We start from the raw sequence: 12,083 nt of genomic DNA, 5'->3' as shown, positions 1-12,083 counted from the left end.
TTCTGCTTCTTTATCAACATCATTTTTCTTCATTCATTGTAAATATTGTCCTAATGTAAGCCGGAAGCAGGATTAGTTTCTTCTTCAGCTACGCTGTCCCAAGTAACAACCCTGATATTAGTTCAAAGCAACAACTCTGGCGGGCTTTGCAATGGTAAGACTCCTACTACTCATTTTAATCTGCAATTCTCTGCATCGCTAATTGGCTTTACTTTGTACAGGTACAGCACTACATGAATCATTCCAAGAAGAGACTCCAGGTAACGTTAGAATGACACAGAACTGATTAATCTTCCTATTTCAGCCCATCAATGAACTTATTCCTTTCAGATTAAGGCCCTGTTGTAATTCTGACATGGTTTTCGAAGTAGGTAGCGCTCGCTCTTGTTTAACATAGGATTAAGATTAAAGATGGTGAGTGAGCAACTTATTTGAACTCAGCGTGAGAAAGCACTCAGTTTTCACAGGGTATCCAGTTGATTAGAGTGTGATAGATTTGTTACAATGGCACAAGAGATTAATTGATGAACTATCCAAGTCAAGTGATGCCCTGGTATGTCTGAGCAATCGGATCTAATCTTTTAAGGTGTTGTGGAGTCGCCCAATAGTCTAGTATCTCCTCTGTTTATCCTGTTCTGCTGAATGCCTACTCTTTCTTCTGCAGGTAAAGCACCCCAGTTGACCATCTCCATTGAACACCTCCGCTCTCTACTCTAGTAGTCGCCTCCTGTGTCATGCATCTAGCCCATCTGATCTCTAGACTAGTCAGCCAACATGGTGCAGGCATCTCTGTATCCGTTCTGCTGTAGATGATGCCATGTGATATCTGCTCCACTCTGCAAATGACTGTACATGTGAGCTATCCACCTCCCAACCCAACCCTCTCCTCTGCCAGTGTCTGCATGTATACCGTGTCTGTGTGCCATATATGCAGACATGAGGTACCAGATCTGATATAGTACCAGATCTGAGTAAATATCTAAAGACTTGTATACATAAGTTTGGATTTTACAGAAGAAGTTCTACATCAATCTTCACTCCCTCAAACTGACTATAATTCCATTCTTGCCTGATATGATGAATCCGACATAGCCAAGTAGTGCTCGGCTTGCTAGTACCTCGATAGTGACGTGCAAAGACCCACAGCTACAATGAGATTTTGAACAACTACAGTGACTTGTTTGATTTGTGCCATATAATTTATGGCACAAATCCTTGATTCTAAGGTAAAAAACAAGGGGAAAAAAAAGAGAATATTTTTATTGGAGCAAAGATATGCTTATCCCAAATGATTCAATATTACCTTATAGATCCCACCGTAAAATACAGGCCCACGGAGAGAATATTCTTATGTTTGTCTTTATACTGGGGCTTCTTAACTTTTCTTCGTTTGTAATACTTACAAAAAGCTAGATGGCTACTGGACGTATTAAGACAACATTACCCTTTCGCTCACTGTTGATATGCTTCTGCTATTTTATTGTAGACTATGACTTCTACCAGTTTTTGTCCTATCATTGTTTAAACTAATGTATCGGAATAACTAATCCTCTGCACTTGTACTGATTAAAAATGACTTAGCGTTAGCCTCTTTAGCAACATTTAATGTGGACTGAAAGCAATGTTTCCTACTGACGCAAGAATTATGATCGTACTATCAGTTGGAAAGGTACCTCATTTATTTGTCTTGCGTCTGCTCTAGGTTAGCAAGTAGAAATCAAATGGTTTGGATTGAAAGATTCGATGGTTCTCAATCAATAAATTGTGAGTATAATGACAAGCTACCAGACCTTAAGATCTTTATGACAGGTGATCTGTCCGAAAGTTAAAATGACGATTGGTTGGACACGTGGTTTTGGCATGGACTGAAAGAAGATTTCGCTATGGCTATGATGTTGACGGAAAAAAACTCCGCGCTATCTTGAACCTTAGTGCCCCCACAAGGGAAGGGATCTAAGTGTTGATCTTTCGACGTTCAAATCAGAACAGTAAATAAACTGTAGCAATGAGGGTGTTCAACTATGACGCATCATATACCTCTTTCTATGGATAAAGACGTCATTTTATAGTGTCAATGTAGTGTTTGTGCATGTATCCCAAAGCATGTGCACGTTCTAAAGTGTCCTAGGAAAAGACAAGTTAACAAGTGCCCTGACAATTTTCCTTAAGCGATCACATAAATCTCTAATTGACATATCATGAGCTTCTAAATACTATTTGTTTACTGTATATTCTTTGTTACCGGTGACACAAACTTCGAAAAGAGTAGGGTAAGATATGTATATGAGTTCCATTATAGGCCGATCGGGGTTCACTTGACCAGGATATCATCAGCTTGGTCATATTGAATGAAGCCAACGACTTGTTCTTCACTCGGCCTTTCTATTGTCGGAGAGGCACATAATGCTCGATTGGACATAAGGTCCGATTAACCAAGGCAGGCGGTGGACTGGGTAACTTAGTATTTGACTCTTAACCTTAGTTGTAAGTGTTGAGGAAGGCTGCTCGGACGATTTGGTCGGCCTTTTACGTCTGATCGGCTCTGATGGCCCGCTCGGCTAACTTTGCATAATCTACACTCTGCAGTCTCGTTGTCCATCCAACCCTGCAATTTTGACCGTTTGACTTTGACCTCTATGTTAATTGATTTTCATTATTTTCATCCACTTTTAGGGGCCATTTCCATCATTGTATCAGTATGATTATTTTTTTTAAAAAAAAATTGATAATAAATAGACGACTTTTTCCTAGTTTATGGAACAATTCTATTAATTTAATTCTTTCTAAAATCATTCCTTTAATTATTTTGGATCTAAATAATCTTTCTTCCTTCAACTCATTCCGTCCATTAATTTAACATTTTTAAAATCCATATCTTATTAATTTGGGAGATTATTGATTCAGTTCTATAAAATATTTTTATCGATCATCAAAATAAATCTAAAAGTATAAATGATAGTACATATGAATGGCCTAGTGGTCTCAATGATTCAAATATAGAAGACGAATTTCTTACGTTTTCTTAATTTTGAATCCTCATGTGCATAAGAAATCCTAAGATGTGCTTAGCACTCTATCATAATCAAAGTCATTAATTTAGCTCTTTTTACATGGAAAAAGGTAAAATCATCACCTTGACGACCCTTCCATGACGACCCCATATTTTCTGAAAAAAGATAAATCACAAGGGTTTAGTTCAAAAACAGTAGCACATACAAGGGTGAGATAACTAATGAGACATTCTACCTCCGTTGAAAAATAACCTCAAACTTATATGCTGCAACACCACTATATAAATGGGAGATGTTAATTTAACTCTTTTTGACAACACTAAAGATTGATGGATCAAACATCATTCTATCAACTATATTATACTTTATTCTAATTTTATTGTAAAGGATTCAATAATATTTATAATTGGATTAAAAATAAACATCGCTCATCATCTTAAGTAGTTCAGTATCGTCAATTTCATGATAAAATATAGATAGGTATTTTACTTTAGTGTAACAACATGGGGAGATCAGGTTCAATATTACTAAACATGCATATAATTTAAACCTAATTTTAAAAATTTAAACTACTTAATACTATCAATAGTATTAAGTTTGAACTTAAAAAAAAAAACACACTATATTGAGGTAATCAACATTAATAATTAAACTTAAATTTTGATACATGATAAATAGTTAAAGTTAAATTATGCATGATACTATATTTACCAAGTAAGAGAAGACATGATATTTAACAGGAAGTCCAGTTGAGTCTGCAGGGCATGATAAACTAGTTGAAGTTCAGATGGAGCATCTGACAGGAAGACCTGGCAGATCATACGATAAGTTAAATAATTCTACAAATGATAAGTAAGGTAAGTCACTCAAGGAGAGAGATCCAATGAGGATGAGTCTCGGTGGGACTATAAGTGTTGGTTCGACTTAGATATATTTTAAAAATCTAAGTTATGACTAAGACTAGATCCTAGTTGTGTCAAACATAATCTAATTCATAAATTTTACTGTATGTGTAACTCTATTTTTATAAGTATTCTTTATTATTTTATACTAACATGTTTTTTTAGGAATTAGAGCAAAAAATAAGTCTATGATGAATATTGCTCAAGACAACTCAATTAAATAAAGGGTGCACTGTATGAATAGTTATGAAGATGCCTCGGTTGAGGCACTGGAGGCGCTTTGGATGGATAGAAGAGCCTCCATGCAGATAAACTTCACAAAAGAAGTTTCAGCTATTGGAGATTCCCTGGATTAATTAGAGGCGTCTCAAGTGGGATTAGAGGCACCCTAAGAGGATAAACAATAACAGTCTCGGATCAAATTAATTTAAATGGAGGCGCCTCCAATACAGTATAAAATAGGAGTATGACCAACTCTGTCCGCATCTTCTGAACAAGCTTCTTTAATCATTTTGTTGTGCCTTTCTTTGCTATCGCTTTGTTGCGACTTTACTATGCCCAACTGATGCAATCAAAGTGACACCAACCTCAAGTTAGGAACTTTCCTCATTTTTATAATAGACCTTTCTCCCCGAAGATTTTTCGGCGGAGAATTGAGTAGATTTCCTAATTGATACGGTCTAAAGGATCGTGAACCTTGGAGTACAAGTTGTCAAAGACTTCGAACCAAGTACAACCAATTTGTATACTTTCTAAAAGGGTATAAATTATGAGGGATTTAATCTAACAATAGCAGCATATGCTGGGAGTGAGGCAACTAGCAATGTATTTTGTATTAGTTAGGAATCGACTTTAGACTTATTTGTGACAACACCACTACATGAACCATTAGTATGGAGGAGACGTTAATTTAACTCTTTAAAATTTATTTTTTCGTTGCTATTAGTGGATTTTTTTTTTATAGTGAATGAGAGAGTCCCGATAAAGTAAAACGATTCATTAAAAGAATCATGAGCTATAAAATCTCAATATGTGCATGTGTTGTATCCCTATGCATTTCAATTAATTGAAAGTAAAATGAAAAAAATAAATTAAGTTTTCTAGGTTTACAATTTTCTTCAAATCTGATCGAAGATCTAATATCGACGAGAAGGATGTTTAGAGATTTTTTAAAATCTAATTGAATATAGGTTGATCATGTCGGAACTATGAGTTGATGAAAGCTGGGGACGTGGCGTTCTCTGCTGGTTCCGCGTAGACGTCGAGATGACGTGGACCTTCGGCAACCTGCAACAAAGCCGGGCCAGGAAGGGATTCCCGACAATGACCCTCTGACGCTCAAGTCAGGCGAGAAGAAAGCTGAAGCAAAACAAGGAGAACTGCAGCTACAGTATATTTGATTGTATACTTTCGTCGAAGTCTGAGGGTCCTTATATAGGTCCCCGGGGAGGCGCATGCACGTTCCTCGACGCGTGAGCGCTTCCCCAAATATACCTCCAAATGGATGTGTCAGAAAAGCACGTCTGACGCCATATCGCAACTGTCCGAGCATATCTCTGACATGACAGTGGAAACTTCCACTGTACGATCTTCTGTCTGGTCCAGCCGTCGATCATGCTGTCTGTCGACGACACATATCTCGAAAAGGATATCTCTGGTCGTCCCCTTTGTACTCTTCTACACCTTTTGTCTTTTATCGAGCCGAGCGGGAGAGACGCTCTGCCATATTGGTCGGGCCGAGCGGAGTATGGCCGAGCGGGACCGCGCCTCGGCCATACTGGTTGTCCGGGGGGACGCAGGTGCGGCCGAGCGAGTGGGCCGCTCGGTCATATGCTCGGATGAATAGCGCCTATCTTAGCCTACGACCCAGCTGAGCGGCCGCTCGGCCCAATCAACTGTCGTATGTGGATTCCTAAGCGTCGGAAACTCGAACTTTAGCCGAGTTATCTCCTTGCCGACCTGGCCTTCTGCCGCGGCCGATCGGTAAGGTGGCCTCCCGCTCGGCTCACCTTTTATGTCGAACGTCTCGACCTTGACCTCCACGTGTCCTTAACCTCTGTCTGTACGGAACCCCTCCTTTGCTATCGGATCATAGGTATCCATGTAATAGGGTATTGATGACAGATCTAATAAAATTCTATTCATATACTACTCGAATATTTAACCTATTTTTATTGAATATGATTAAATAATGATGATTATTAGATAAAATGAAAAAAAAAAATTATTATAGAGGATATTTGATCTTTTAGGGTATGAATATGATTATGAGAATAAATTCTAATCTCCAATGGGTATTGAGATGAGATGAATATTAATAATTCGGTGGGAATAAATATGAGAATGTGGATGAATATAATAATAAGAATGAGGAGGAAGAATATTAATTCCGATTTAAATAGGAGCCATTGCCATTTCTAGATTTTACTAATAAAAAAAACAGAGAGACATAAATATATTAATTGAGTTTTCTTTATTTTTTTCATTTATTTTTTTTAAAAATATATATAATTAAGGTATACAAAATAAAAGATTTATTTTTTTAATGTGAAAAACTGAAAATAAAAGAAATTTCCTTTACTTGAATGCCCAAATAGATAAGGTCTTGTTAATGTTATAATTAAAATAAATACATATGCCTATCAAATATATTTAAAAAATTTAATATTGCACCGCATTGAATTAGCTGGCTACCTGACTCAGAGGTAATTTTTCAGGAGGGCCATGAAATCTCCTTAATTATATTCCAAAAACCTGACCCTGTTTTTTACCGTGCGGGTGTCGTTGCCGTTCCCATAAAACAAACAAAGGAAGAAAATTGTAATTAAAAAGATGCCATTTTTTTCTTCACCGTAAATGCCTGAATAATATAACTTAGCGCCCTAGAAAAAAACACGCACAGAGAGAGAGAGAGAGAGGGCGATTCAAAATTTAAAGCTTTCGGGCGAGTCGTTCGACTTCCGTTTCTCGATCTGGATTTTCCACCCAAATCCTGCTCCATTCTGATCTCGTCAGTCATTGGAGTTGGAGATCTCCTCTAGTGGCGAGTGCTGCTTACTCTCCTGCGCTCGCTCTCTCTGTCGGTCGCGCGCGCGCACAGCGGCTCTGGCGACATGGGGAGGTCGCCGACACCTCTTCGTCTTCCTCCTAGCATTTCCAGTTGGTGCCTTCGCTTGTTGCTCCTCGCGGCGGTAACCGCCGCCGATTCCCAGGCGCCTTTGTTTCCGCCCCTTGGGAACCAGTCTAATTTTCCGTCTTCTTCGTCCCTGGCGCCGTCGCCTGTAGGTGCGCGACCCCGCTACTGATTTCTCTGGCGTTTTGAGTTTGATCTGGTGTAGGGTTCACGAGGTGTCGATTTTGGTCCGAAAATTTGTTTAATACTTGTACTCCTTGCCGACAAAAATCGCTTCTTTTTTGTGATGATCCAGTGAATAGAGATCTTGGCGTTTCGAAGATTGGGGCTTTTTTTTATTATATTCTGAGATGTACTGCCTTTTTTTTTTCCCCTCTCTTTCTCTCTCACACGCTCTTTTCCACGGGCATCGGAGTGTCCAAATCTCCTTTATTCTTTGGCTTTTCGTGCAACTTTATGGATGCTTAATTGTTTGTCTTAGAAAATCTCTTCCTTTTTTGTTTCTTCTTTTCCTCCTCGTGGACCATCCTTCGATGGCAATTTGTTGTTTGTGACAAAGCATTTAGCTATGCCATTTTTTTTTTTGGATAACAGTGATGCAGATCGTGATACAGACACGCCATCACCATTATCACAAGGAACTGGTTATAGCAGTCGTTCTGGCCTCTGCCGCTGTTCTAGCGATCATATTATCCTCAGTGTGTGCTTGTATCTTTTGGCGGAGGAGCCGCCGGTACAATGCAAGAGACCCCGAAAGCTCAGGTTTAACTTTCTCATCTGTCTTGCGCATATGCACTTGTAAATACTTCTATGGTCAAAATCTAAGTTTTTTCCAAAAAGATTAAGGAATGCCCCCTTTTTTTTTCCTTTATCAGCGCCCTACTTAATGTCTTCTTGATAAAATGCTCATTTTTTAATTGTTTGATTATTTTGAAAGTATGATTCAATTTTAACGACATTCTAGAGCGCATCTATCTACTCAACTTTATAATGTATGGAAAAATGACTGTATTTTTTAGTCATTTAGTCACTTTTAAAGTTTCACCAAATTCCAATGACCTTTTAAAGTTCATTTATCTATTGAATTCAAAATTTATTAAGGAAATGATCAGTATTGGGTAGAATTTTTTAGTGTTTGATTACTTTAAAATATAAGTGAGCTCCAATAGCTTTTTATATTATATTTATCTACTCAAATTTAAAATCTAAGGAGAAAATAAACATGTACTAATTTTAGCCAAAATTAATGTTGTTTCAAAACAGATGTTGGTGGTGGGCTTCCATTTGGACTAATCCTGAGCAAGTTGAATAACACGAAGAAGACGACAAGCAAGAAGGGATTGCTGCCCTCTGTAGATTACCCATCACTAGAGTTAGCGACTAACAAGTTCAGTGAGTCTAATATCTTAGGGGAAGGAGGATTTAGTCATGTGTACAAAGCTTGGTTCCATGGTGAAGCTACTGCTGCAGTGAAGAAATTCGATGGTGGTAGGTCAGATTGCAACAAGGAGTTCGAAGTGAGAAACTAAAAAAAAAACGCAACGTTCTTCACACTCTTCTCAATTTTGATTAAATGCCTTATATTCTTTTATGTTTCTGACCAGAATGAGATTGATTTGCTTGGAAGAATTCGACATCCTAACATAGTATCTCTTTTGGGTTATTGTGTTCATGGAGAAACTCGGCTTCTCATATTTGAGTTGATGCAAAATGGATCTCTGGAAGCACAACTTCATGGTGCAATTCTTCTCCTGTACCAATTATAATGGTTTCAATGCTTAGACATCACTGATTTGTATTATGCACTTTCAGGACCTTCCCATGGATCAGCTTTGACCTGGCATATTCGAATGAAAATTGCACTTGATATCGCAAGGTTTTTTTTTCCTTCACATTGCTATGTTATCTCCATTTCTGAATTGCTATCATTTTCGCAGAATAATATAATGTCTAACTTTGCGAACAGAGGATTGGAGTACCTTCATGAGCACTGTAATCCAGCTGTTATTCATAGAGACATAAAGTCATCCAATATTCTCCTAGATTCAGATTTTAATGCCAAGGTAAACCTTCCAATTCCTCTCAGTTCATCTTGAATATTGGCACGATGCAATTTGCAACATCCAAAGTTTTTCTAATTGAATTCCTTGTGGTTAAAGATCGCAGATTTTGGTCTTGCAGTGGTTGATAGAAATCTTAGCCAAGGTCATATAGAACTTTCAGGCACTCTTGGATATGTAGCTCCAGAGTATCTCCTAGATGGTACTCAATCTTCTTGATCACTACTGCCTAAATTGTACTTATGACTATGAGGTGCCAATTTTGATGTCGATACTAATGTAGTTGATACAAAAAGAGGCAACAAATGCTGGGAAAAGACACTATGTAGGTATATAACACAAGAATAATACTTAACTCTTTCAGGTATACTTACTGAGAAGAGTGATGTCTATGCATTTGGAGTTGTGCTCCTGGAACTTCTGATGGGAAGAAAACCAGTTGAAAAGACGGCACCGCCTCAATGTCAATCAATCGTAAAATGGGTTTGTTTTCCTTGTTACATTGCTCAATATGGCATAAACACCGAACACCAATACTTCATTCCCCAATTCCAAGCTGGTATTAAATGTTTTTAGTTGTCTGTCTTCAGGCCATGCCTCAACTTACTGACAGATCGAAACTTCCAAACATAGTAGATCCAGTTATTCAGAATACTATGGATCTGAAACACTTGTATCAAGTACATTATCCATCTTGATCCACAAATCTTTAGAAATATGCTTCTTTCCTCTAATCTAAAGTTCATAACATGGGGCAGGTAGCTGCTGTAGCTGTACTTTGCGTGCAGCAGGAACCTAGCTACAGGCCATTGATTACTGATGTTCTCCACTCTTTCATTCCTCTCGTGCCGGTAGAGCTTGGTGGTTCACTAAGAGCTGCAGAACCAATGAGACCTTCAGACCACTGATTAAGAAGTTTGGGCGAGAATATTGATTGAATGCAGCAAGCCAGCTGGTGACAACATTTGGAGCCACAAATTTGTGCAGCTCTTCTCCCAAGTTCAGGTGGCTCTGCTTACCTGCAAAATGGTGTGCATTCTTTAACTTAATTATCGCCGGAGAGTTTCGAGGGTAACTAACTCAAGAGGAGTCTTTCCCTTCAAATATGTTGCCAAACCCATTTCAGAATTTTCTCCTTCACTCAGATATAAACTGGTGCTTGTATACATTTGTAAGGTACTTGGACATGGATCCTTTTGAAAAATTTAGATGATGGTCAAGTTGTTCATCACACTTCATAATCTTACTTGTGATAATCTCAAGTGATAAGATAAGATAAATTTATGTTGTCTAGGTTTCTCCAAGCATCACCTAGACAGCAACTTTTTTTTAAGTGTAAGCCAGCTATCTGAAAACTCAATTAAATTAAAGAAAGTCTGATCCAACTGTCAAAAGATGCTAGCTGTTCATCACACTAAAGCTTTCGTCACACTGAAAACATCTCGAGAACATCTTTTTGTGATTCATTTTCCATCACCCTCCAGTAAAATCTCGTGAGGAGGAGCGTATTCATCTTTTGCCACCACTCAAACAGGTACACTGCAGCTAAAGCAACTCTCCCAAAATATTCCCAGAATATCGACAGCAGGATCATGTCTGCAGTTTCTTTATTCTCTTGATTAAAAAACTATATTCTCGTTATATATGTCGAGTTCTTCTCTTTCACAAATCTATTGTTCATATCTTGTGGGACGTCTTTCTAAAGTTCATATTTTATGGATTCCCATAACTTTAGGACCAACCACGATCGAACCTTTCTTCTTCTGGCCTGAGTTCAACTATAGGAACCACTGTCTGGCTCTTAAAGCAAACATTTCTCAAGTCCAGAGTCGATCTATATAAATCCCAATTAGCTCTCTTTGGCTGAGCATTGATTGCATTGGTACAATGAAGGTCGTTAAACTACCATCTTTTCTTCTTGCTCTTCTTCTCCATCTCTGTTTCTCTGCAGCTCGTGCGAACTCTCTCCAAGTCCATCCCAAGGAGAAGGTTCATCAACTCCTCAATGAGCAACCAATCCACGGTTAGTATTTTTAAGTCGATTTTTGGCAATTTGTGTCGACGTGAAATGAGTACAGATCTGAGTCAAAGATCGATCTGATCATTCACCGGTTTGCAGGGGTAAATTTAAATGTGAACAGCAGTAGCAGTAGAAATGGTGGCGGTGGAGAACTGAGTTTATGGAGGAGGGAGATGGGCGAGGAGAGGAATTTGAAAAAGAGTAGCGGCGGTGGCGGCGGGAGTGGTGGGAGTGGCGGGAAAGGCGGCGGGGGGAAGGGGGTAGGAAGTGGAGGGAAGGGTGGCGAAGGAGGCGGCTCACAAACAACCCGTCAACCTCGCAATGAAAAGAGCGGCGGCTCTCTCACTCGCTCACATTCTTTTTCTTGCTCGACGCCTCTCTTCCTTGTTTCCTTTCTGCTGCTACTCCGGAGCGATTGAGTTGCTGCTGTTTGATCGATTGTGTGATGGTTTTGTAGAGCAAGTTCATGTTTGTTTCGAAGTTTGAAAGTTGTGAGTGAGAGTTCTTTGTTACTGAATATAAGTTGGTTGAGTCGAACCGATTGACAAGGCGGCTTGTTTCGACCGATTGATTGGTCGGTCGATCAACAAACCGAAGGGTTGAGGATGGGGCCTCAATGTTTTGGATGCCGACAGAAGTTTTGTTACGAGACTAATGAGCATCTGTGTTCTTCCATGTGTTTTTCCAAAATAAATAAATAAACACTGAATTTGGATGTCGATTCGATCTTATGATAATTTTTCATCGGCGTAATGATAAATCGAGAAATACGTGATAAATCAAGAAGTACTTATAATGAGTAATCTAGAAATTGAATATCTCATAGTTGTGCATCCTATTTGAAAACAAAATCCCTATAAATATGTGTAGCTGGGATGGAATGGATATTTAGATGATAATTTAACATCTTTCCGTTGTATGTTCTAAGGGCGAATACACTCGTCCTCAGCGCCCTCG

The 12,083-nt window shown here is 38.6% G+C and overlaps 2 protein-coding genes across 2 annotated transcripts; both read left to right on the top strand.

The window, feature by feature from the left end:
• Positions 1–6,789: 6,789 nt before the first annotated feature.
• Positions 6,790–10,339, top strand: LOC122004944 (probable receptor-like protein kinase At1g80640). The gene is made up of 10 exons (XM_042559817.1): positions 6,790–7,198; positions 7,641–7,808; positions 8,310–8,563; positions 8,651–8,783; positions 8,859–8,922; positions 9,013–9,109; positions 9,206–9,308; positions 9,471–9,589; positions 9,697–9,786; positions 9,865–10,339. Exons 1-10 carry the CDS (start codon positions 7,027–7,029, stop codon positions 10,012–10,014), a joined length of 1,350 nt encoding a protein of 449 aa, XP_042415751.1. The 5' UTR covers positions 6,790–7,026; the 3' UTR covers positions 10,015–10,339.
• A 39-nt stretch (positions 10,340–10,378) lies between these two features.
• LOC122004945 (glycine-rich cell wall structural protein-like) lies at positions 10,379–11,847 on the top strand. The gene is made up of 2 exons (XM_042559818.1): positions 10,379–11,129; positions 11,226–11,847. Exons 1-2 carry the CDS (start codon positions 10,994–10,996, stop codon positions 11,543–11,545), a joined length of 456 nt encoding a protein of 151 aa, XP_042415752.1. The 5' UTR covers positions 10,379–10,993; the 3' UTR covers positions 11,546–11,847.
• The last annotated feature ends 236 nt before the right edge of the window (positions 11,848–12,083 follow it).

The sequence above is a fragment of the Zingiber officinale genome, chromosome 7B, assembly GCF_018446385.1.
Source record: "Zingiber officinale cultivar Zhangliang chromosome 7B, Zo_v1.1, whole genome shotgun sequence".
Taxonomy (NCBI): Eukaryota; Viridiplantae; Streptophyta; class Magnoliopsida; order Zingiberales; family Zingiberaceae; genus Zingiber; species Zingiber officinale.
This window is presented reverse-complemented; position numbering and strand designations above follow the sequence as displayed.